At 62.7% G+C, this 24,897-nt stretch overlaps 2 protein-coding genes across 3 annotated transcripts in view; one reads left to right on the forward strand and one right to left on the reverse strand.

The window, feature by feature from the left end:
- Positions 1–170: 170 nt before the first annotated feature.
- Positions 171–16,720, forward strand: TLE2 (TLE family member 2, transcriptional corepressor; the record flags this gene model as incomplete). 2 transcript variants are annotated; one of them, XM_080714192.1, is made up of 20 exons in its annotated part: positions 171–194; positions 264–361; positions 429–492; positions 885–929; positions 3,017–3,079; positions 3,722–3,796; positions 5,190–5,361; positions 5,530–5,549; positions 6,293–6,400; positions 7,694–7,738; positions 7,946–8,095; positions 9,186–9,324; positions 9,419–9,579; positions 10,775–10,851; positions 11,117–11,366; positions 11,999–12,246; positions 12,426–12,573; positions 15,267–15,417; positions 15,966–16,042; positions 16,613–16,720. In XM_080714192.1, the coding sequence occupies 20 exons, from the start codon at positions 171–173 to the stop codon at positions 16,718–16,720; spliced, it is 2,223 nt and encodes a 740-aa protein (XP_080570318.1). The 2 variants fall into 2 exon arrangements, with proteins under 2 accessions (XP_080570318.1, XP_080570319.1); XM_080714193.1 differs by having other exon boundaries at positions 3,722–3,763.
- A 3,869-nt stretch (positions 16,721–20,589) lies between these two features.
- The window catches only part of TLE6 (TLE family member 6, subcortical maternal complex member), a gene marked incomplete at both ends in the record, with an annotated part of 8,861 nt that continues 4,553 nt past the window's right edge, over positions 20,590–24,897 (reverse strand). The window contains 8 exons of the mRNA XM_080713919.1: positions 20,590–20,694; positions 20,825–20,901; positions 21,002–21,152; positions 22,433–22,574; positions 23,489–23,739; positions 23,832–24,090; positions 24,691–24,728; positions 24,807–24,877. Coding sequence (XP_080570045.1) covers positions 20,590–20,694; positions 20,825–20,901; positions 21,002–21,152; positions 22,433–22,574; positions 23,489–23,739; positions 23,832–24,090; positions 24,691–24,728; positions 24,807–24,877 — 1,094 coding nt within the window. The remainder of the gene's footprint in view (positions 20,695–20,824; positions 20,902–21,001; positions 21,153–22,432; positions 22,575–23,488; positions 23,740–23,831; positions 24,091–24,690; positions 24,729–24,806; positions 24,878–24,897) is intronic.

A 24,897-nucleotide genomic window follows, 5' to 3' on the forward strand; every position in this document is an offset into this window, starting at 1 on the left:
AGGAGGGAGGAGGGAGGAGGAGGAGGAGGAGGGAGGAGGGAGGCGGCGGCTCCGCGGGGCTGCAGCGACCCCGGCCCGCCCCCACCCTCGCCCCTCGCCGCCGGCGGCTCCCCGGCCCCATCTTGCCGAGCTCGGGGGCGCTGGGGCGGGGGGCGGCGCCGGCCGGGAGGATGTACCCCCAGGGGAGGCACCCGGTGAGTGGGGCCCGGGCGGGGGGAGGGTCGCCCCGCCGGCCGGCACTGAGACCCGCGCCCCCCGCCCAGACCCCGCTGCAGCCGGGCCAGCCCTTCAAGTTCTCCATCCTGGAGATCTGCGACCGCATCAAGGAGGAATTCCAGTTCCTGCAGGCGCAGTACCACAGGTGAGGGCGGGGGCCCCCACCCCGCCAGCCGCGCCGCGACCCTCACCCCCCACCTGCTCCTCCCTAGCCTCAAGCTGGAGTGCGAGAAGCTGGTCAGCGAGAAGACGGAGATGCAGCGACATTATGTCATGGTGAGGGGTCCCGGGTGCGGGCGGGGGGCCCTTCCCCTCCCCGGCCCACCCCGCCCTGCCCGAGCCTCGACCTCCCCTGCCTGCTCTCCGGCCGCCTGGGAGCCCCCCTCGCCACCCCGTACCTCCAGCCCTCCCCAGGGTCACCTCCTGTGGCCAGGGTCCTTTGGGTCCTACCTGGCCCCTCTGTGCAGGGGACCCCTCCAGGGAGACCCCCTGATTCTTCCTCCGGACTTTCCTTCTGGGCGCTCCTGAGGCTGGGGGCCTCCGCGGCTTGCTGGGATTCCCCATGTGGGGAGGGGGCGCTGCCAGAAGACCCCCGGTGTCCGGGCGTAGGGCGCAGGGCTGGCCGTCTCCAGGCGCCTAGACGTCCCCAGCAAGCGTTCCCTTTGCAGTACTACGAGATGTCCTACGGGCTCAACATTGAAATGCACAAGCAGGTCAGTGTGCCGGGTGGGGGTCAGGGATGCGGGGGCCTGGCAGCCGGAGAGAGCCCCACCGCCGGGGCACACTGGAGCAGAGCAGACCCGGGGACGGGGTCTTGTCCTGAAGCGTCTGTGGCGGTCCCGGGAGCCGGGCTTCTCCATCCGGAGTCTGAGGCAGGAGGATGGCGGTTCGAGGCCAGCCCTGGCTACTTAGCGAGGCCCTCCGCAACTCAGTGAGACCCCGTTTCAAAATAAAGAATAAAAATCGGGCTGGGGGTGGAGCTCGGAGGTAGAATGCCCCTGGGTTCCAGCCCCAGTACGGGAAAAAATAAATAAATAAATAAATAAATAAATAAATAAATAGAGCTAGGCGTGGTGGCGCAGGCTTGTAATCCCCGCGCTTGGGAGGCTGAGACAGGAGGCTCGCACGGGTTCGAAGCCAGCCTCAGCTACTTAGTGAGGCTCTCGGCAACTTAGTGAGACCCTGTTTCCAAATAAAATATGAAAAAAAAAAAAAGGTCTGGGAGTGTAGCCCGGAGGTAGAAAGCCTCAGGGTTCCACCCCCAGTACCACCAAAAATTTAAAAAAATAAAAATAAATGAATAAATAAATAAAAGCAACCCGGGTTTCAGCTTCTGGGGACAGCGGAGTCAGCAGGCGGCTGTCCCGCGGGGGAGGCCTCTGGGTCAGAGTCTGACGTTCTGAGCCAAAGCCCGAGGTGCTGGGTGCTGGGTCGGGGTATCGGCCGGGGCGTCCTGAGGTTGACTGATGGTTCCGACCACACCATCCCAAGAGGCTGGCGTCGGCTGAGGCTGCCCCGGGCTGGGGGCTGCGAGGCCGGTTCTGGGCTTCCGCGTGTGACCCAAGGTTCCCAGAGAGACCTCGGGGTCCCGCGAGCTCGAGGATCCCAGCGGTGTGACGGGAGGTGTAGGTCGAGAGGCCTTTTCCTTTCTTCTCTCTGTCTTTCCTTCCTCCCTTCCTTTCACTGAGAATTGAACCCAGGGCCATTCTACCTCTGAGCTCCGCCCCCAGCCCCCTTGCTTTTTTGTTTTAAGACAGGATCTCGCTAGGTTGTCCAGAGTCTCCTCTGCTGAGGCTGGTCTCAAACCTGCGATCCTCCTGTCTCAGCCTCCCTAGTCCTGGGATTATAGGAATGTGCCGCCACCATGCCCGGCTGGTGTGCGTCTTTCTGTGCTGCTGAGGTTTCTGAGCTGGACCTCAGTTCTGAGCTAGAACTCAAGGTTCTGAGATCGTCCTCTCGGTTCTGAGTCAGAACTCGGGTCTCTTCGACCTCAAGGTTCTGAGCTAGACCTCAGGTTCCTTAGACTTCAAGGTTCTGAGATAGCCCAGAAGGTTCTGAAATGGACTCCAGTGGTCCCAGGTTCACCCCTGGGCTGACCCCCGAGGCTCCCCTAAGGGGGAAGCCAGGGAGAACAGACCCTGAGATAGATTCTTAGATTTTTTTTTTTTTTGTGTGTGTGTATCTGGGGATGGAACCCAGGGGCATTCAACCTCCAAGCTACACCCCAGCCCTATTTTTTCTTTCTTTCTTTCTTTCTTTCTTTCTTTCTTTCTTTATTTTTTGTGGTACTGGGGTTCCTGGAAGCCCTTCTACCTCCGGGCTACACTCCCAGACCTATTTTTTATATTTTTATTTGGAAACAGGGTCTCTTAAGCCAGCGGGGCTGGCTTCGAACCTGCGCGATCCTCCTGTCTCCACCTCCCAAGCGCGGGGATGACAAGCGTGCGCCACCACGCCCGGCGGTTATTCTTTATTTTGAAACACGGGCTCACTGAGCTGCAGAGGGCCTCGCTAAGTAGCTGAGGCTGGCCGCGAACCGCGATCCTCCGGTCTCAGCCTCCCGCGTGCTGGGATGACAAGCGTGCCCACCATGCCCGGCTGATTCTTAGGTTTTGCCTAAGGATGTAATGTTAGAATCAGCCCGCAGAGCCTCGGGCAGGGCTGCAGGAGGGGTGGGCTGGGAGTGTGGGGGGCCCGGGGCTGGGGCCTGTGCCAGCCGCCCGGCTTGCAGTTGTGCAAATGACCGCGAGGTCGGGGCGGAGGGTCTCCGGCCGCCATCAAGCCTCAGCTCTGCTTCCAGGCTGAGATCGTGAAGCGGCTCAGTGGGATCTGCGCTCAGATCGTTCCCTTCCTGACCCAAGAGGTGAGCCGGCCTGGGGGGCGGAGGGAGGCCGGAGACGGCGGCGTGGCTTCCGGCCTGGGGGTGCGGGGTGCAGATGATGGCGTCCACCCTCCCTGAAGTCGGGCCGCCCGAGCCCAGACCCTGGCCGTGTGGCCCTAGGCAAGCGTGCGCCCCCGCCCGGCGTGTGCTGGCCGGTGTTAGGGACCCCCCCTCGCCCAGAGGCTCTGGCCTTGCATAGCGGCAGTGCAGAGGGCAGGACCCTGATTTGTAGTTATGAGTTGTACCTGCACCTACATGTTTATTTCTTTGTGTGTTTACTTAATCAATTAAAAATAAAAGGGAAAGCCGGGCGTGGTGGCGCACGCTTGTGATCCCAGCACTCGAGAGGCTGATACGGGAGGATCGCGGTTCGCGGCCAGCCTCAGCTACTTAGCGAGGCCCTCGGCAACTCAGTGAGACCCTGTTTCAAAGTAAAGGGTAAAAAATAGGCTGAGGTTGTAGCTCAGAAGTAGAAGGCCCCTGGGTTCCATCCCCAGTACCACACACTAAATAAATAAATAAGTAAATAAATAGAAGAAGGTGGGATTCGGGGAGAAGACGGGAGGGTGGATGGAGCTGGTCAGAGGCTGCTGTGAGGGCTCACGCCGCGCCCTGCGCCTCCAGCACCAGCAGCAAGTTCTCCAAGCGGTGGAGCGTGCCAAGCAGGTGACCGTCGGGGAGCTGAACAGCCTGATTGGGGTGAGTCCTCCCCTGATTGGGTGAGTCCTCCCCTGATTGGGTGGGTCCTCCCTGATTGGGGTGAGTCCTCCCCTGATTGGGTGGGTCCTCCCTGATTGGGGTGAGTCCTCCCCGATTGGGTGAGTCCTCCCCGGTTGGGGTGAGTCCTCCTGATAGGGGAGAATCCTCCCTATTTGGGTGAGCCCTCCGGATTGGGCGAGTCCTCCCCGTTTGGGTGGTCCTCCGGATTGAGTGGTTCTCCCTGATTGGTGGTCCTCCGGATTGGGCGAGTCCTCCTCGATTGATGGTCCTCCAGATTGGGCGAGTCCTCCCCGTTTGGGTGGACCTCAGGATTGGACGAGTCCTCCCCGGTTGGGATGCGCCCTCTGGATTGGGCTAGTCCTCCCCGATTGGTGGTCCTCCGGATTGGGCTAGTCCTCCCCGATTGGTGGTCCTCCGGATTGGTGGTCCTCCCCGATTGGGCGAGTCCTCCCCGTTTGGGTGGTCCTCCGGATTGGGTGGTTCTCCCCAATTGGTGGTCCTCCGGATTGGGGTGAGTCCTCCCCTGATTGGTTGGGTCCTCCCTGATTGGGGTGAGTCCTCCCCGATTGGGTGAGTCCTCCCCGGTTGGGGTGAGTCCTCCTGATAGGGGCGAATCCTCCCTGTTTGGGTGAGTCCTCCGGATTGGGCAAATCCTCTCCGGTTGGGGTGAGCCCTCCTGATTGGTTGAGTCCTCCCCTGATTGGGTGGGTCCTCCCTGATTGGGGTGAGTCCTCCCTTGTGAGTCTTCCTCAATTGGGTGAGTCCTCCCTGGTTGGGGTGAGTCCTCCTGATAGGGGCGAATCCTCCCTATTTGGGAAGTCCTCCCGGATTGGGGCAAATCCTCCCTGGTTGGGTGAGCCCTCCGGATTGGACGAGTCCTCCCCGTTTGGGTGGTCCTCCCTGTTTGGGTGGTCCTCTGGATTGGGTGATCCTCCCCGGTTGGTGGTCCTCCGGATTGGGCGAGTCCTCTCCCGTTGGTGGTCCTCCAGATTGGGTGGTCCTCCCCAGTTGGTGGTCCTCCCCAGTTGGTGGTCCTCCGGATTGGGCGAGTCCTCCCCGATTGGTGATCCTCCGGATTGGGTGGTCCTCCCCGGTTGGTGATCCTCCGGATTGGGCTAGTCCTCCCCGATTGGTGGTTCTCCAGATTGGGTGGTCCTCCCCGGTTGGTGGTCCTCCCCGGTTGGTGGTCCTCCGGATTGGGTGGTCCTCCCCGGTTGGTGGTCCTCCCGGGTTGGTGGTCCTCCCCGGTTGGTGGTCCTCCGGATTGGGTGGTCCTCCCCGGTTGGTGGTCCTCCCCGGTTGGTGGTCCTCCGGGGGTGAGCCCCGCCCGCCCGCCGCGCGCCCGGGCCTGGCCACGCTCTCGCTCCCGCAGCAGCAGCTCCAGCCGCTGTCCCACCACGCGCCGCCCGGGCCCCTCGCGCCGCGGCCGGCCGGGCTGCTGGGCGGGGGCGCCTCGGGGCTGCTGGCCCTGTCCGGAGCGCTGGCCGCGCAGGCCCAGCTGAGCGGCGCCAAGGAGGAGCGCGCGGAGGCCGAGGGAGGCGCAGGTGAGCGCGGGGAGGACGGGGAGCGGAGGCGGCAGCGCCAGGCCGCGTGCCCGGCGGGGTCAGCGGGGCAGTCGAGGGGGAGGAGGCTGGCCAGCGGGGTCATCGAGGCGGAGGAGGCTGGCCAGCGGGCTGACGCCGTTCTCTCTCCTGTGCTCGCGCGGCCGCCAGCGGACAGAGCTCCGAGCAGGGTAAGTTGCGGCCGGACTCGCGGGTCCACGGGCAGCGGCTCCCAGCCCAGGCCCCCTGCCCTGTCCTCTCTTTCTTTTTTTTTCTTTTTTTCTTTTTTTCTGTACTAGGGATGGGCCCCAGGGGCATTCGACCTCCCAGCTACACCCCCAGCCCTATTTTTTCTTCTTTATTTTGAAACAGGGTCTCAGTGAGTTGCCGAGGGCCTCACTAAGTAGCTGGGGCTGGCCTCGAACATGCGCGACCCTCCGGTCTCGCCTCCCAAGCGCCGGGATCCCAAGCGTGCGCCGCCACGCCCGGCTCTATTTTATTTTTTGAAACAGAGTCTAAGTCGCTGGGCTGGCTTCCAAGCCGCAGTCCTCCTGCCCCAGCCTCCCAAGTACTGGGATGGCCGGTATGGCCCAGGCCTTGAACTAGGGATCCTCCTGCCTCAGTCTCCCCAGTCACTGGACTGACAGGTGTGGCCGGCAGGTGGCTGCCGCATCGGTTGCCATGGTACCAGGGCGCCCGGTCCCCCGGCCCTCAGTGTCTGGGCCACGTGGGCCGGCTGTTCTGGGGTCCGCCACTCGGAGAAGCCCAGCTTTCCTGTGGGCCTCAGTCTCCCCATCTGCGGTGCAGGGCCGACCAGGACTCCTCCTCCCGGTGCTCCGGTGGACGGTCCCCTTTTTTCCAGAAGGGAACAGCCGTGGCCGGCCGGCCGGCCCTGACCCTCCCTCCCTCCCCGCCTGGCCCCGTCTCTCCGCAGAGTGCGTCCCCCTCGCCCCCCGAGAGTCTGGTGGAAGAGGAGCGACCCGGCGGCCCCGGGGGCAGCGGGAAGCAGACGGTGGAGGACAAGGACCTGTCGGGACCTTACGTGAGTCGGCTGGGGAGGACTGGGGAGGACTGGGGAGGACTGGGCTGGGCGGCGTGGCCCAGATCCGGCCCTGGGAGCCCGTCTGTGTCACGACCCTCACTCTGGAGCCGTCTGTAGCTCCCAGTGCTCAGGGAGCACTGCCCAATCAGAAGAGCTCTCGTGCTGCCAGGCATGACTGTGTGTGTCTGTGTGTAGTTTGAAAATAGGGCTCTGCTCTCAATCCCCAGTACAAGATGAATGAATAAATAAATAAATAAAAAGGAAGCCGAGCGTGGTGGCGCAGGCTCGTAATCCTAGCACTTAGGAGGCTGAGACTGGAGGATCGCGGGGAGCCATGGAGGCGACAGAGCGGAGGCGGCCTCCCTCTGGGGCTGGAGGCCGGCGAGGCTGTGGCGGGCTGGAGGCGGGGGAGGTGGGCAGCTCTGAGGCCGGAGCCGGCAAGGAGGCAGGGAGGCCGCACGGAGGGCCTGGGTGGGAGGGGCCACTACAGAAGCCCCCGTAGGGAGGGGCCACGACAGAAGCCCCCCGTAGGGAGGGGCCACGGAGAAGCCCCTCCCCTCTGGGAGGAGCCACAATGTAAGTTCTCCCGGTGGGGGAGGGGAGTCACAGGGTAAGCTCCTCCCAGTGGGAGGAGCCACGACAGAAAGCTCCTCCCCACCTGAGAGGAGCCACCGCGGAGCCCCTCCCATTGGGGGAGGGACCACAACACAAGCTCCTCCCTATCAGGGAGGGGCCAAGATGAAAGCTCCTCCCAGTGGGGGAGGGGCCACGATGGAAGCCCCTCCCATTGCGGGAGGGGTCACGGCGGAAGCTCCTCCCGCTGGGGGAGGAGTCATGGCAGAAGCCCCTCCCACTGGGGAGGAACCACAGTGGAAGCTTCTGCTGGGAGGGGTCATGACGGAAGCCCCTCCCACTGGGGAAGGAGTCATTGCCGAAGCTCCTCCCGCTGGGGGAGGAGTCACGGTGGAAGCTCCTCCCGCTGGGGGAGGAGTCACAACTGAAGCTCCTCCCTGGGGGGAGGAGCCACCAGACGCTCCTCCCATGGGGGAGGAGTCATGGTGGAAGATCCTCCCATGGGGGAGGAGTCACAACTGAAGCTCCTCCCTGGGGGAGGAGCCATCGCGGACGCTCCTCCTGCTGGGGAGGAGTCACAGTGGCAGCTCCTCCCATGGGGAGGAGTCATCACTGAAGCTCCTCCCTGGGGGAGGAGTCACGGTGGAAGCTCCTCCCTGGGGGAGGAGCCATCGCGGACGCTCCTCCCCTGGGGGTGCCTGACCCGGATGCCCCCCGCAGGAGAGCGAGGAGGAGAAGAGCGACTACAACCTGGTGGTGGACGAGGTGAGCCCGGGGCCCGGCTCCGCCCTTGGGCTGCCGGGCACCGCTGGGGAAACCGAGGCAGGCCGAGCCTGCGGATAGGCTGCGGTGCTGGGGGGGCGCCGGCCCTGGCCTCAGTTTCCCTGTCTGTCCACGGGGAAGGCCTGCCCTCGGTGGCCGTAGCTGTGACTGGCTGTGGCCCTCCTGCCTCAGTGTCCCCCCTCTGCCCAGGACCAGCCCTCAGAGCCCCCCAGTCCCGCCGCCACGCCCTGCGGGAGGGCGCCCCCCTGCGTGCCCGCCCGCCGCGACCTCGTGGACAGCCCGTCCTCCTTGGCCTCCAGCCTCGGCTCGCCGCTCCCCAGAAACAAGGAGCTCGTCCTGGTGAGGAATGGGGGGCCTAGAAACTCACTTCCCTCCTTCCGGGAGCCTGGAAACCGACTGGGGCGGCGGGAATCCGCCGGGCTTGCAGCTGCTAGGGAGGTTTCTGCCCCTAAATCCTGCAGTTAAGTATTAAAATGGCGATTTTGTGAGGCTAGCCTCAGCAACGTTTCAAGAAAAAAAAAAGCCTTCGGGAGGCTGTGACCTGGAGGATCGCGGTTCGCGGCCAGCCTCAGCTACTCAGCGAGGCCCTCTGCAGCTCAGTGAGGCCCTGCTTCAAAATAAAGAATAAAAATAGGGCAGGGGGCGTGGCTCGGAGGTCGAGTGCCGCAGGGTTCAGTACCCCCACCCCACACGCAGGTTTCCCATGGCTGCCTGAGGCCCTGGTGTTTTAGGGCCGGGTGTGTGGACCATCCCGCCCCCCCAGGACCCCCAATTAAGCTCTGTTTGTGACTCATCTGCCCCCCAAACCCTCCCCAGACGCCTGCCCTGCACTCACCCATGGAGATGTCGGTTTCCAGGCCTCCCTGCCCGGTGGGTTTCCATGGCAACTGCTGGAGGTTGGGGTTTTCGCGTTTAAGTGCCCTCCTGCCTCCCCGGGGAGGCTTTTAGGGGGGATTGGGCGCTGCCCCCCACCAGGGAGGCCCAGCGTCCTCCACCTGCCCGTCCCGTGGCTTAACTCTCCTCAGGTGTGCGGCCTGGCTCGCTCACTCCCTGGGGAGGTTTTGGGTTTTTCCACGCACACACCGGGGGCTGAACCCAGGGCTTTCTGCCCCCACGCTACAGCCCCAGCCCTTTTTTGTGAATTTATTTTATTTTGGGGTCCCAGGGATCGAACCCAGAGGCATGCTACCTCTGAGTTGTACCCTTAGCACTTTAAAAATGACTTTTTTTTCCTTAAAGAAGGTCTCACTGAGTCGCTGAGAGCCTCACCAAGTAGCTGGGGCTGGCCTCGAACCCGCGCGATCCTCCTGTCTCAGCCTCCCGAGCGCGGGGATGACAAGCGTGCGCCACCGCGCCCGGCTCCCCGGTTCCTGAGCAGGGCCCCGGGCTCCGCGCGCCGGGTGCCCCTCAGCCCGGTCTGTTTCTGCAGAGCGACCTCCCCTCGGGCACGCCGGCCTCCAAGTCCTGCGACTCCTCCCCGCCCCAGGACGCGTCCACCCCGGGGCCCAGCTCGGCCACTCACCTCTGCCAGCTGACGGCCAAGTCGGCGCCTTCCACAGACAGCCTCGGTGAGCCTGGGCCTCCTCCAGCGGCCTCCAGAAAGCGGTGGCGGGCGGGATCGGGCCCAGGGCGTCTGAAGCCCCCTCTCTCGCTCCGGCTCAGCCCTGAGGAGCCCCCTGGCGCTGTCCAGCCCGTTCACCTCGACCTTCAGCCTGGGCTCCCACGGCGCCCTCGGCGGGGACCCCTCCATGCCCAGCTCCTACGTCGGCCTCCACCTGTCCCCCCAGGTCAGCAGCTCCGTGCTGTACGGACGCTCCCCCGTGGTAAGTCCTGCCGCAGCGGGGTGCAGGCGTGACGGGCAGGCGGGGAGAGCCGGGGCGGCCGGCGCGGGGCGCACGCCTGTCATCCCAGCATCGGGAGGCCGAGGCAGGAGGATGGCGGTTCGAGGCCAGCCTCAGCTACTTAGCGAGGCCCTCTGCAACTCAGTGAGACCCTGTTTCAAAATAAAGAATAAAAAATAGGGCTGGGGGTGGAGCTCGGAGGTACAACGCCCGCCCCCGGGGTCCATTCCTAGACCCGGGAAAAAAAAATTATAAAGAAAGTTTGAGGCAAGACAGGCGTGGCGGCGCACGCCTGGAATCCCAGGACTCGGGAGGCTGAGGCAGGAGGATCGCGGTTCGCGGGCAGCCTCGGCAGGTGGCGGGACGCTCATCAACCCAGCGAGACCCTGTTTCCAAATAAAAATCAAATACGGCTGGGGGTGTGGCTCGGAGTTAGGATGTCCCTGGGCGCAATCCCAAATGCCACACACACACAAAAAAAAAAAAAAAAAGAAAAAAAAAAAAAGAAAAGAAAAAGAAAAAAGTTAGTTCAGGGCAGTGTGATAACGTAGTGAGAAACCATTTCTTGTGTTGCGTGTGTGTGTGTGCGTGTGTGTGCGTGTGTGTGTGTTACTAGAGCTTGAACCCGGGGTGTTCTGTCTCTGAGCTACACCTACACCCTCGGCCCTTTTTAATTTTGAGATGGGGTCTTTTTATTTTTGCGGTCTGGGGATGGACTCAGGGCCATTTGATCTCCAAGCCACACCCCCCTGCCCTATTTTTTACTCTTTATTTTGAAACCTGGTCTCACTGAGTTGCCGAGGGCCTCGCTAAGTAGCTGAGGCTGTCCGCGAACCGCGATTTTCCGGCCTCGGCCTCCGAATGCCCGGATGACCAGCCCGCGCCACCGCGCTCGGCCCAGACAGGGTCTTGCTAAGATGCCCCAGGCTGGCCTCAGCCGGCCGTCCTCCTGTCTCAGCCTCCCAAGAACTGGGATTACAGCGTGTGCCACTGCTCCCGGCCGGGACCGTGTTCCAAAATGTAAAATAAACTCGGATTGGGGGTGCGGCTCCGAGGTAGAATCGACCCCCGGTACCAAGAAAAGAGCTCGCTCTCTGTGCCTCCGGGGCGCGGTGTAGACGGCCGGGCAGGTGGAGGGGCCCGTCCGGCCCTGGGAGACCCTCTGGGCGCTTGACAGATGCCGTTCGAGACGCACCCCCATCTCCGAGGGTCCTCCCTCTCCTCCTCCCTGCCCAGCATCTCCGGAGGGAAGCCGTGAGTATCAGGGTGGGGGTCCTGCCCGGGGACCCCACAGCTGCCGCTTCCTTGTGCGGGTGGAGTTTGGGGCCCCCAGGACAGAGGCGCGGGCATAGGTACCGTCCGGCGGGCGTGGCGGCCGCTGGCTTGGAATCCCAGCCCCCGGGAGGCCGGGCCGGGAGGATGGCGGGATGGCAGGTTCGAGGCCAGCCTCGGCAGCGTGGCCCTGTCCAGAACCCGGAGCCGGCCGTCCAGCAGGGCCGGTCAGCGCCGCCTCCCGCAGGGCCTACTCCTTCCACGTGTCGGCCGACGGCCAGATGCAGCCGGTGCCCTTCCCCGCGGACGCGCTGGTGGGCGCGGGCATCCCGCGGCTCGCGCGGCAGCTGCACACGCTGGCGCACGGCGAGGTGGTGTGCGCCGTCACCATCAGCGGCTCCACGCAGCACGTGTACACGGGCGGCAAGGGCTGCGTCAAGGTGTGGGACGTGGGCCAGCCCGGCGCCAAGGCGCCCGTGGCCCAGCTCGACTGCCTGGTGCGTGCGGGGCGCGGCCTGGGGCGGGGCTTCCAGGCGGCAGGGTCGGGTTGGTTGCAGGACGAAGGGGCGGGGCTTGCATATCAAGGGGAGGCAGGCTCTGCGGGCCAATCAGGAAAGGTCTTGCAGCCCCAAGAGGAGAGAATTACAATAACATCAAGGACAGGCTTTCAGATAGTAGAGCAAGGCTTACGGGACAAATGGGCGGGGCTTGCTTGTCAATTGGGCCGGAGTCAGCCTACCAGGGCGGAGCATGCAGCCCTAGGGGGCGGGGCTGCCAGGCAGCAGAGCAAAGCTTACAGGAAGAATGGGCGGGGCGTGCATATCCATTGGGGGTGGAGTCTGAGCCTACCGGGGTGCAGAATGCAGCCCTAGGGGGCGGGGCTTCAGATGGAGCGAGGCTTACAGGACGAATGGGCGGGGCTTGCATGTCAATTGGGGGTGGAGTCTGAGCCTACCAGGGCGGAGCATGCAGCCCTACGGGGCGGGACTTCAGGCAGCAGGGCAAGGCGGTGGGCAGGGGGCGGGGCTTGCCTGGCAATTCGGGGGCGGGGCTTCCCGGCTGCTGGGCGGGGCCGCTCTGGAGGCGTGGCCAGGCCAACCCGGCCCTCGCTCCCCTCCGCCGGCCTCAGAACCGGGACAACTACATCCGCTCCTGCAAGCTGCTGCCCGACGGCCGGAGCCTCATCGTGGGCGGCGAGGCCAGCACCCTGTCCATCTGGGACCTGGCGGCGCCCACGCCCCGCATCAAGGCCGAGCTGACCTCCTCCGCCCCGGCCTGCTACGCGCTGGCCGTCAGCCCCGACGCCAAGGTCTGCTTCTCGTGCTGCAGCGACGGCAACATCGTGGTGTGGGACCTGCAGAACCAGGCCATGGTCAGGTGGGCGCGGGGCCCCGGGGCGGGCGGGGGGCCGGAGGACCGGAGGACGGGAGGACAGGAGGACCTGAGGACGGGAGGACCGGAGGACGGGAGGACCGGAGGACGGGAGGACGGGAGGACGGGAGGACCTGAGGACGGGAGGACGGGAGGACCGGGAGGACCGCCGCCTTCTCCCGCAGGCAGTTCCAGGGCCACACGGATGGCGCCAGCTGCATCGACATCTCCGACTTCGGCTCGCGGCTCTGGACCGGGGGCCTGGACAGCACGGTGCGCTGCTGGGACCTGCGCGAGGGCCGCCAGCTGCAGCAGTACGACTTCGGCTCGCAGGTGCGGGGCGGGGCTGGGGCCACGCCCGTGACGCAGGCCCCGCCCCAAGACGCAGCCGCCCCGCCCTCCTCTTCGTCCCGTCCTCCTCCTCCTCCTCCCCCTCCTCCTCCCCTCCCCCTCCTCCTCCTCCTCTTTGTCCCTGTCCTCCTCCTCCTCCCCCTACTCCTCCCCCTACTCCTCCTCTTCGTCCCCGTCCTCCTCTACCTCCCCCTCCTCCTCCCCCTCCTCCTCTTCATCCCCGTCCTCTTCCTCCTCCCCCTCCTCCTCCTCGTCCATGTCCCCCTCCTTCTCCCCCTCCTCCTCCTCTTCATCCCCGTCCTCCTCCTCCCCCTCCTCCTCCTCTTCGTCCGCGTCCTCCTCCTCCTCCCCTCCTCCTCTTCATCCCCGTCCTCCTCCTCCTCCCCTCCTCCTCCTCTTCATCCCCGTCCTCCTCCTCCCCCTCCTCCTCCTCGTCCATGTCCCCCTCCTTCTCCCCCTCCCCCTCCTCTTCGTCCCGTCCTGTCCTCCTTCTCCCCCTCCTCCTCCTCCCCCTCCTCCTCCTCTTCGTCCCGTCCTCCTCCTCCCCCTCCCCTCCTCCTCCTCCTTCTCCACTGAGGACTGAACTCAGGGTCATTCTACCAAGCTACACCCCCAGCCCTATTTTTAAATTATTCTTTATCTTTTATTTTTTGTGGTGCTGGGGTGGAACCAGGGGCTTTTCTACCTCTGGGCTATACTCCCAGGCCTATTTTATATTTTATTTGGAAACAGGGTCTCACCAAGTTGCTGAGAGCCTCACTAAGTAGTTGAGGCTGGCTCTGAACCTGTGCGATCCTCGTCTCCGCCTCCCAACCCTGGGGATGACAAGCGTGCGCCACCACGCCCGGCTTATTCTTTATTTTGAAACCGGGTCTCACTGAGTTGCTGAGGGCCTCACTAAGGAGCTGAGGCTGGCTGCGAACCGCGATCCTCTGGTCTCAGCCTCCCAATGCTGGGATGACGAGCGTGCGCCACCACACCTGGATGTAGTTTCTTCTTGATTTCAACCTCTAGACTCCATCCAGACCTCTGCCTCCCGCTGAGGACTTGTTCTGGGGGCGCCCCTGACCTGTGGGCACAGGCAGTGCCTGGGGGGGCAGAAGCTGGGCAGAGAGAGGCCCCGCAGGCTGAAGGGTGTGGGGAGGGGCCGGCGTCTCTCTGGGACCGAGCAGACCCGGGAATGGGTCCTCAGCCAAGAATCTCGGTGCATGGGAGGCTGAGACAGGAGGATGGCACAGGTTCGAAGCCAGCCTCAGCTACTTAGTGAGGCTCTCAGCAACTCAGTGAGACTCTGTTTCCAAATAAAGTATAAAATAGGTCTGGGAGTGTAGCCTGGAGGTAGGAAAGCCCCTGGATTCCACCCCCAGTACCACCAAAAAAAAATTTTTTTTATTAAAATAGGACTAGGATGTAGCTCTGAGGTAGAATGTCCCTAGTATTGAAAACAATAATATAACAAAGTATAAATAAAATATAAAAGCAATTAAGATAAAAATAAGCCAGGCATGGTGGCGCACACCTAACAATCCCAGTTCTTGGGAGGCTGAGATGGCGGATGTGGGGGGCCAGCCTCAGCAATTTAGTGAGACCCTGTTTTAAGATTTAAAAAATTAGCCAGGCGTGGTGGCGCACGCTCGTCATCCCAGCATTGGGAGGCTGAGACGGGAGGATCGCGGTTCACAGCCAGCCTCAGCTCCTTAGTGAGGCCCTCGGCAACTCAGTGAGACCCGGTTACAAAATAAAGAATAAAAAATAGGACAGGGGTGTGGCTCAGAGGTCAAATGCCCCTGGGCTCCATCCCTAGACCTGAAAAAAAGGGGGGAGTCTGAACGCCCAGATTCTGTGCGCCAGTGCTTGGGGGCGGGGCACGCGCTCCTCAGCCTGTTACCCGGGGTTTCTTTGCACACATCCCTTCCCCTGGCTTTTCCAGTCGGCAAACTCCTACTCATCCTTCAACACCCGTCTAGAACGTGCCCGTCTTCCATACTGGTTATGTTCTACTTTCTCTTTGGCTTGTTTTTTTTGTTGTTGTTGTTACGGAAATCGGGGTACAGCTGGACATAGCTGTCCACGCGTGTCCCCGAGTCCTCAGTAGGCAATGTACGTTTGTGGCGACTCCCTCCCGTCCCTCTGGGCGCCCGCAAGGAATACCGGAGCCTTCCGTCTTCTCTGTGGCCAGCGCCTGGTCCCGTCTCTGGGGACAGACTTGGGGAGGCTGGACGGAGCAGGGCTTTGTCCTTGGGCTGGGGGCGCGCGGGGGGGGGCTGCATCCTTAAAAAAAAAAGAAGTGTGGTCTCCTGGGAGGAACTCCAAGGCGAGGGCTGCAGAGTCCGTCCTCCAGACCCGGCCCGGGCGGCCCGGCCTCCCTGTCCACCATCTGCTGGGGGCGGGGGCGGGCTGTCCCGCCTGCCTGGCTTCCGCTCCCCCTCCTCCCTCCGGCCCGCTCCCTCCTCCCCGCGCCCTTCCGGCGCTCCAGCACATAATGGATGTGCGGCCCGGGGGTTCTCTGTAACTCTGATTAATATTAATGATTCGACACGCAGTTGCCTGGTGCGCCCGGGCCCGGGCCAGCTGCCTCCTGCGCGTGGGGGCCGCGGTGGGAGGATGCTGGGCCCCGCGTCCCGGCCCCCCGGGGGTGGGGGTCTCAGATCCCATTGCTGCCCCTCTGCCCCTAGATTTTTTCCCTGGGACACTGTCCGAACCAGGACTGGCTGGCCGTGGGTATGGAGAGCAGCGGCGTGGAGATCCTGCACGTGCGCAGGCCCGAGAAGTACCAGCTGCATCTCCACGAGAGCTGCGTGCTGTCGCTCAAGTTCGCCTCCTGTGGTGCGTCTTGGGGGGCACGAAACTGGGGGGGGCCGGCTGCGTTTGGGTCTTATAGCTGGGCATGGTGGGCCCTGCCTGCAAGCCCGCCTACCCGGGAGGCCGAGATGGGAGGATCGCGGGTTCGAGGCCAGCCTCCTCTGCAGTTTAGCGAGGCGCTCGGCAATTTGGGGAGACCCTGACTCAAAATGAAAGCCCAGCCGGGCGCGGTGGCGCTCGCCGTCCCAGCATTCGGGAGGCTGAGACTGGAGGATCGCGGTTCGCGGCCAGCCTCAGCTGCTTAGCGAGGCCCTCGGCGACTCAGTGAGACCCGGTTTCAAAATAAAGAATAAAAAATAGGGCAGGGGTGTGGCTCGGAGGTCGAATGCCGCTGGGTTCAAGTCTCAGTACTGCCAAAAAAAAAAAAAAAACAAAACGCAATGCCATTAGCACGCCGTCTTTGGTCTGGCGAGCCTATGCGGGGCTCTCCATCTGGAGGGCCAGGGAGCCCCGCAGGGCGCCGGCCTGGGGCGCAGGCGGGTTCCCGGCCCTCAGCTGGCGGCTCTCCGCAGGGCGCTGGTTCGTGAGTACTGGCAAAGACAACCTGCTCAACGCCTGGCGCACGCCCTACGGAGCCAGCATCTTCCAGGTACCGCGCCTGCCCGGCGGGCGGCCGTGCGGGCTCGACGCCCCCATGGTGCTCAGCTGCTGTCCTGAGCCCCCCCAAAAGGCCCCTCAGCCACACTGACCCTCCCCGGGCCCTGCAGGCCCCCACTTCCCAGCCGCTAAGGCTGGGGGGGCTTATCTGTCCTTAGAGGGGTTTTTAAAAAAAATTCAGACCTCAGTGCCATGGCGCACGCTCGTCATCCCAGCACTCGGGGGCCGAGACAGGAGGATCGCGGTTCGCGGACAGCCTCGGCTACTTAGCGAGGCCCTCGGCGACTCAGTGAGACCCGGTTTCAAAAGAAAGAATAAAAACAGGGCTGGGGGCGGAGCTCGGAGGTCGAATGCCCCTGGGTTCCATCCCCGGGAACGGAAAAAATAAAAATCTGGGGTTCGGGGGACCTAGGTGGGAGGCAGAGAACGCCTTTGGGTTCAAGCCCCAGGACCCCAAATAGCAAAACACCAACCCGTTGCCTGCCTCCCCCGAGCGCGTGTCCCCGGCGGGGACGGGGCGGGGGCCGTCTCACCCTCCCCTCTCTCCTCCCTCGGCCGCCAGTCAAAGGAGTCGTCGTCCGTCCTGAGCTGCGACATCTCCAGAAACGACAAGTACATCGTGACGGGCTCGGGGGACAAGAAGGCCACCGTGTACGAGGTGGTCTACTGAAGCCCCCGCCGCGGGCGCCCCTGACCCTCTCCGCCCTCCCCCGCCACCAGCGGCCGACGGGGCGCCGCGAAATAAACGGATTATTTATGGCCCCGTCTGTCTTGCGCGGGGAATTGCGCCTCCGGCCTCTCCGGGGTGAGGGCGGCCCAGGACACCCCGCCTTCCGCCTGGCTGGGCAGATGCACCCGGGGACCGAAGGGCTCCGGGAGGCCCAGAGGAAGCCGGGCCCGGCCGCCGCCGTGACTTAGCCCAGCGCCGGCAGCACCGCAGACTTCGCTCCCGGGGTCGCTCGGGTCCGGGGCGGAATTTTTGGAACTTTTTGAGGTGCTGGGGATGGGACCCAGGGGCATCTACTTCTGAGCGCCACCCCCAGCCCTATTTTTTATTATTTTTTCTGAAATAAGGTCAGAGTTGCAAAGGGCCCGAGTAGCTGAGGCTGCCCGCGAACCCGGGTCCTCCCGTCTCGGCCTCCCGAGGGCCGGGATGACGAGCGCGCGCCACCGCGCCCCGACTCCCCCCAACCCTTTTTGAAACAAAGTCCTGCTAAATCGCCAAGGCTAGCCTTGAACCTGCGGTCCTCCTGTCTCGGCCTCCCAGGCACTGGGACTGCAGGCCGGCGCCTTCATGCCTGGCCAGTCCCACCGCAGACGTCTTCCCTGGTTGTTTTGTACTGGGAATTCAGTCCAGGGGCATTCTACCTCTGAGCTACATGGTCAGCCATACACACACACATATATAAACATGTATGTAATCATATAAACATGTATACACACATACATACGTAATAGTCTTGCTAAGCTGTCAAGATTGGCCTCAAACCCACAACCCTCCCGTCTGAGCCTCCCAGGTACCGGAGTTAGACGTATACACCGCCGCTCCCAGCTCTTGTACTGGGGAATTGAACCCAGGTGTGCTGTCAGAAATAAACCCCCGGCCCTTTTTATCTTGAAACCGTGTCTTACTGAGTAGAGGCTGGCCTTGAATTTGCAACCCTCCTCTCTCAGCCTCCCGAGTTCCTGGATTGGGAGCGTCATTCCAGGAAACTACAGCTAAGGTCACGCCTCTTAGGAAAAATCTTCACGGCCAGGTGCGGTGGCATACGCCTGTGATCCCCGTACTGTCAGGTTAAGACGAGAGGGACACAAGTTCGAGGCCAGTCTCAGCAACTCAGCAAGGCTCTCGGGAGACTAACGAGACCCCTTCCAAAATCAGGAGTAAAGCCGGGCGTGGGGGCCTCTCAAGTCATCCCAGCACTTGAGAGGCTGAGACCGGAGGATCGCGGTTTGAGGCCAGCCTCAGCTACTCAGTGAGACCCTGTTTCCAGAAATAAAATAGAGGTGGGGGTGTGGCTTGGAGGTAGAATGGCCCTGGGTTCCATCCCCAGTGCCCCCCCACACAAACATCTTCACCTCCCGTCAGCCCCAATCCAGGAACCAAGGCGCCGACACATGAGCCCTTGGGGACACGCGCATCACAGCGACGCAGGACAGGAGTCGAGGCGGCAGAACGCGGCACGTTGGGCCGCAGCCGCTCTTCCCGGAAGGCCGGGTGGCGGGTCCTGAGCCCCCGGCCGCCCTCCCCAGTGGGCAGCAGGTGGCCGAGCCCGGTCAGCAGGGTCAACCGACTGTGCCGGGAGGGGAGCGAGGTGGCGAGGCAGGAGGAGCCTGTGTTGGTGACGGGCACTTTGTGGGTGCGTGTGGCCCTGGGGCTCGGGCCCTGGGACAGCCTGCCTCTGAGCTACACTCCCAGCCCGATTTGTATTTTTTTGTGTGTGCGCGCGCAGATCTGGGAGTGTAATCCAGGGGCGTTCAGCCTCCAAGCTACTCCCCTTGCCCTATTTTTTATTTTGAAACCGGGTCTCACTGAGTTGCCGAGGGCCTCACTAAGTAGCCGAGGCTGTCCAGGAACCGCGATCCTCCGGTCTCAGCCTCCCGGATGCTGGGATGACAAGTGCGCGCCCCCACCGCGCCCGGCTCCCGATTTCTATTTTGAAACAGGGGCTCCTAGGTTGATGATTCGCTCAGTGCTTGCTGAGGCCGGCCTCGAACCCGTGCCCCTCCTGTGTCTGCCTCTCGAGGCCCGGGCTGACGAGCGTGCACCACCACGCCCGGCAGAGAACAGGCTTTCCTTTTTTTCTGGTACTGGGGATCGTCCCAGAGACCTACCTCTGAGCTGGGCCCCCACCCTATTTTTAATCTTTATTTCGGAACAGGGTCTAAGTCGCAGAGGGCCTAAGTAGCTGGCTGTGAATCTGCGATCCTGTCTCGGCCTCTGGGGGGTGGGCGGCCACTTCGGGTGCGTGCTGGGGGTCCGGTCTGTGGCAGGGCCGGGGGCTCTGGAGACCCGGCCCAGGGTAGGATGACCTCTGGCTGCAGGAGAGCAGACATCTCGCCCTCGCGGCTGGGTTGCTCTCTGGCGGGGCGTCCTGGGCACCAAGGGGTACGGAGCAGCCTCCACCCGTTCCCGCCCAGCCGGGTGAGCCACTCACGCCGCCGGACCTCACCCAGCATCCCCTGGGCGTGGAGTTGACCCAAGCCCTATCTAAGGAAAAGGACTACAAGCCGGTGTGTCGGTGCGTGCCTGACTCCGCAGCACCTGGGAGGCTGAGACGGGAGGATCGCGGTTCGCGGACAGCCTCAGCTGCTCAGTGAGGCCCTTTGCAACCCATGAGACCGTTTCCAAATAAGGAATAAAAATAGAGGGGCCGGGCGTGGTGGGCACGCTTGTCATCCCCGCGCCTGGGAGGCGGAGACAGGAGGATCGCGCTGGCTTAAGAGACCCTGTTTCCAAATAAAAATATAAAATAGGTCTGGGAGTGTAGCCTGGAGGTAGAAGGGCTTCCAGGAACCCCAGTACCTCAAAAAAAAGAGGGGTGGGGGATGTCACTTGGAGGCAGAATGCCCCTGGGTTGAATCCTCAAAGGAAAAAATAAGGTTCCTACAGGACCCCGGCGTCCTGACGGAGGTAGCTAGAATTAGAACTCGCCTCCAGAGACTTCTCTCGGTCCAAGAGTTCCAATCCCTCCCCCCAAAGACTGATGTTCAGAGATGGGGCTACAGCAAGGCCCGGCCACCCGGCTGCACAGAATCTTTCCAGAAAAGAGTTTGGAAGCCGGGCGGGGCGGCGCACGCCGTCATCCCAGCAGCCTCAGCTACTCAGTGAGGCCTGGTTTCAAAATAAAGGCTAAAAAATAGGGCTGTGGGTGCAGCATGGAGGTAGAATAATGCCCCTGGGTTCCATCCCAGTGTCACGCACACACAAAAAACTTTGGGGTTGAACCGAGGGACATTCTGCAGCCCCCAGCCACGCCCCCAGCCCCTTTTTTTTTTTTACTTTGGAACAGGGTCTCCCCTAGGTTGCCGAGTCCCGCAAAGCTGGCCTCACACCTGCGATCCTCCTGCCTCAGCCTCCGAGTCCTGGGATGACAGGCGCGTGCCACCAAAGCCCGGCTGAGTCCTCCTGGAGTTGGGGGCGGGGCGGGACAGGACACAGAACCTGCTTTTCTTAGGTGCTTTATTCATTTTTTTAGGGCGGTCCTGGGGCTGGAACCCAGGGGCACGCCACCTCCCAGCGACACCCCCAGCCCTTTTTTCCTTCTTTATATTTGGAAACAGGGTCTCACTGAGTTGCAGAGGGCCTCACTAAGTGGCTGAGGCTGTCCTGGAACTGTGATCCTCCTGTCCCAGCCTCCCGAAAGCTGGGATGACAAGCGTGCGCCACCACGCCTGGCTTTCCTTGGTGTTTTATTAAGCAGTGGCCTCCTCTGGCGGGCAAAGCCCTGGCCGCACCTCACAGGGCCCCCCCGCGGACCCTCCCCTCGGCGCCCCTCCACCACAGCAGGCGGGCGGCGGGCGCGGGGAGCCGGGCGCTCAGTAGGTGATCTGGTACACGGAGGCGCCGTGCCCGGACCCGGTCACGATCAGCCGGTTGTTGGCAGACACGTCGCAGCAGGTGATAACGGAGTTCTCAGACACCTGGGAGGGAATCCGGATACCCGGGGTGGGGGGACGGAAACCAAGCTGACCCCCCCAGCCTGCGCGGCCCTAAGACGCTGCCCCGAAGTTCTGGCAGGTTCCCCTGCGGACACCCCCGGCCGGCGCCTACCTGGAACTCCTTCGCCCCCCAGGGCAGGCTGTGGACGGTGAGCAGCGTGTCCAGCCCGACGCTCGCCCACCACTGGCCTGTGCGGAAGCAGGGGGGCAGGTCCGGCTGCTGCACCCCGGGGAGGCGACCCGGGAGGGCAGCCGGAGCCCGCGCTGCCCACAGCCCCAGGCCACTCACCGTAGGGCGAGAACTTGAGCCCCAGGACCCCGCCGCCCTTGCTCCCCGCCATGTGCGTCTGGCTCTCCTTGGTGTGTTGGAGCCAGTGCTGGCCGTTGGCCAGGCCCAGCAGCACCCAGTCCTCCTGGGGACTGTAGGACAGGCTCAGGATCTGGGGGGGCAGGAGGAGCCGCGGTCAGGCCTCAGCCCGGCCGGAGGCCCCGCACAAGCAGCTCCCTCCTGGGCCCGGTTTGCCAGCCGCGCACTGTCAAGGCTGCACGGGGCGCCAGAGCCTGGCTGGGGCCCGGGGCTGGGTATTATCTGGGCAACAAACGGGAAGTTTACTTTGTGCATGTGTGGCAGGGGGGACGGAACCCTGGGGCGTTCTACCTCCCAGCTAAACCCCCAGCCCTATTTTTTATTCTTTTTTTTTTTTTTTTTTTGGTGGTACTGGGGTTCCTGGAAGCCCTTCTACCTCCGGGCTACACTCCCAGACCTATTTTTACATTTTTTACTTGGAAACAGGGTCTCCTAAGCCAGCACGCGCGGCTGGCTTTGAACCTGCGCGATCCTCCTGTCTCCGCCTCCCAAGCGCGGGGATGACGAGCGTGCGCCGCCACGCCCGGCCTTATTCTTTATTTTGAACCAGGGTCTGAGTTGCAGAGGGCCTCACAAAGTGGCTGAGGCTGTCCGTGAACCAAGATCCTGTCTCAGCCTCCCAAATGCTGGGATGACGAGTGTGCGCCACCACGCCCAGCTGATTTTTTTTTTTTTTTAATTGCAGGACTGAGGATAGAACCCAGAGGCATTCTACCTCATAACTACGCTCCCAGCTCCTTTTGGTATTGAAATAGGGTCTAAGCTGCGGAGGGCCTAAGTAGCTGAGGCTGTCCACAAACCTGCGACCCTCCTGTCTCAGCCTCCCAAGTATCGAAGTTGCAAGCGTGCACCACCACGCCTGGCTTCCCCTAAGCTATCTGAGGCATGTTATATCTTAAGACTGTCCTGTAAGCTTTATTTTTTTGGTGCTGGGGATGGAACCCAGGAGCTTGTTACCATGAAACTACACCCCAGCCCTCTGAATTTTGAGACGGGTCTAAGTTGCCTGGGCTGGCCTCCAATTTTTTTTGTTTTTGTGGTACTAGGGATGGAACCCAGGGGCATTATCTACGAGTGAAACCCCCCAGCCCTATTTTTATTCTTTATTTTGAAACCGGGTCTCACTGGGTTGCCGAGGGCCTCACTAAGTAGCTGAGGCTGTCCGCGAACCGTGATCCTCCCGTCTCAGCCTCCCGAATGCTGGGATGACAAGCGTGCGCCACCATGCCTGGATCTGAGATTTCTAAGGACCTGTATCCTGGATGACAAATGCCTGCCCCAGGTGCCCACCTCATCCTTTGACCTGAGGCCGGCCGCGGCCTGGCCAGGCGAGCGCAAACATACCCTTCATACCTGGGCCTCGAACGGGAACTCCTGGGGCTCCCGGGCCATCCTCAGATCCCAGTGGCGCAGGATGGTGTCCAGACCTCCCGTCCAGATGTTGTGGCCTCTGACCACCATGCTTCTGGCCCCGTTTGGCTGGCTTGAGAGGTTCCTGGCAGGAAGAGATGTCAGAGGTGGGAGAGGGCAGGCTGAGACTCAGGTCTGTACCCTGAGAAGTATCACCAGCCTGGTCACCTTTCTTGGGGTGGGGGGTTGGAGTAACCCAGGGGTGTTTACTCCCAGCCACACCCCTGGTCCTTTTTTTGGTGGTACTGGGGATGGAACCCAGGTGCATTCTACCTCCAGGCAACACCCCCAGCCCTATTTTTTATTCTTTATTTTGAAACAGGGTCTGAGTTGCAAAGGGCCTCACTAAGTAGCTGAGTCTGTCCACGAACCATGATCCTCCTGCCTCAGCCTCCCAAATGCTGGACTTACAAGTGTGCACCCCCACGCCCGGCTTTTCAGATCCTTTTTAAAAAATAAAAGCCGGGCATGGTGGTACACACTTGTAATCCCTGTACCTGGGAGGCTAAGACAGGAGGATCACAGGTTTGTGGCCAGGCTCAGCTACCTAGCGAGGCTCTCCGCAACTCAGACCCTGTTTCAAAATAAGTAAAAACAAGGGCTAGGATTCCAGGCTGTGATGGCGCACGCTTGTAATCCCCGCGCTTGGGAGGCTGAGACAGGAGGATCGTGCAGGTTCGAAGCCAGCCTCAGCTACTTCGTGAGGCTCTCAGCAACTTAGTGAGACCCTGTTTCCAAATAAAATATAAAATAGGTCTGGGAGTCTAGCCTGGAGGTAGAAAGCCTCTGGGTTCCACCCCCAGTACCACCAAAAAATAATAAATAAAAAGCAGGAGTGTGGTTTGGCGGTAAGATCTGGCGCAGCGCAAATCTGAACGGGAGTCCTCCAGCTTCTCCCACGACGGAAGGGGCCCGGCTCCCACGCCGGCTCCCGGGCTCGGCCGAGGCCGGAGGACCGAGGTCCTGGCGCCGTCACCCCCAAGCCACCCGGGGCCACACCTGGCGACATTCTGATCCCGCAGGTCCCAGATCCTGACCGTCCCGTCGGTGAAGCTGGCAAAGGCAAAGTTCTCGTCGCGGTCGGCGGCCAGGGCCTGGCAGGAGAGACCCTTGCAGGGCAGCTCGGCCTTGAGGTGCAGGCAGGGCGCGGCCAGGTCCCAGGCGCCCACGTGGGCCAGGTTATGGCCGCCCGTCAGCAGCGTCCGGCTGTTGGAGGACAGCACGCAGGTGCGCAGGTAGGCCCTGGGGGCCTGGGGCGGGCAGAGCGTCCGTCAGGTGGTCCGGGGAGCCGCCGGCCCTCCGCAGGTGGCTCGCTCTTCAGGGGGGTCCCGGCGCCCCTCACCTGCGTGTGCGCGCGCAGGTGGCTCACGGGGACGCGGTCCTCCGCCACCGGGCGGGCCAGGCTCCACACCTTGACGCCCTGCTTGCCGCAGGTGAAGGCGTGCCGCGTGAAGCTGCTCACGGCCACGGCCAGCACCGGCTCCCCGTGCACCAGCACGCGCCTCTTCTGCAGCTGGTGCGGGACGGCGAACCTCCGGGACTGCCAGGGGAAGGCGTCCGGCCTCTCCCACGTGTCTTCGAAGTCCTCGGGGTCCCAGGATCTTGGGAAGAGAAGCCTCCGGGGAACCTGCCTCTTTGTGGGCCCGAGCCCTCCTTCTCCAAATGGTCTCCCAGTAACTTTTTTTTTCTTTTTTTTTGGTACTTGGGAGCGAAACCCCCTGCCCTATTTTTTATTATTTTGAAACAGGGTCTCACTGAGTTGCAAAGGGCCTCACTGATAGCTGAGGCCATCTGTGAACCTGGATCCTCCTGTCTCAGCCTCCCGGCTCAGTTTTCCCTTTTGTCCGGGACGCTTCGACCCATGAAATCAGACTCCTGTTCATCCTCTAGGGTCCTAACTAGAATGCCCCTGCCCCCAGGAAGCCTCCTCTCCCAAGCCAGCAGATCGGCTCATCTGTACCCGGCTGGGACACAGCCCCACCTCCCCTCCCCCTGGGAACTCTTCCCCCTCGTGATTCAACCCAGAGCTGAGCTGGTGAGGTGGGCAGCGGCGGCCACGTGGACGCGACGCGGTCCTGCACGTTTTTTATGCAGAGCCCACAGCTCGGCTAAGAAAGGACCCTGGAGCTCCCCTCCCCTGCCGGGCGGAGGTGCAACGCCAGGGCAGCTGCTCCCGACACAAGCGGAGGAAGGACACTTACATGGGTTTCAGGAAGGAGAGCGCTCGTCCCAACGGCTCCTGCGGGGACAGGAGGGCGGCAGCTGCCCCCCGGCCTCCCCGTCCACCCCGCAGTCCTACGGGAGCGCCCGCTCTCACCTGGGGGGCGCCGGGGCCTGTGATCCCCTGGCTACGCACTGGGGAGATGGCCGTCTCCGCCCGGCTGGGAACTGGACAGAGGCCACGGGGG

The sequence above is a fragment of the Muscardinus avellanarius genome (assembly GCF_963383645.1).
Source record: "Muscardinus avellanarius genome assembly, chromosome: 16".
NCBI classification, from domain to species: domain Eukaryota; kingdom Metazoa; phylum Chordata; class Mammalia; order Rodentia; family Gliridae; genus Muscardinus; species Muscardinus avellanarius.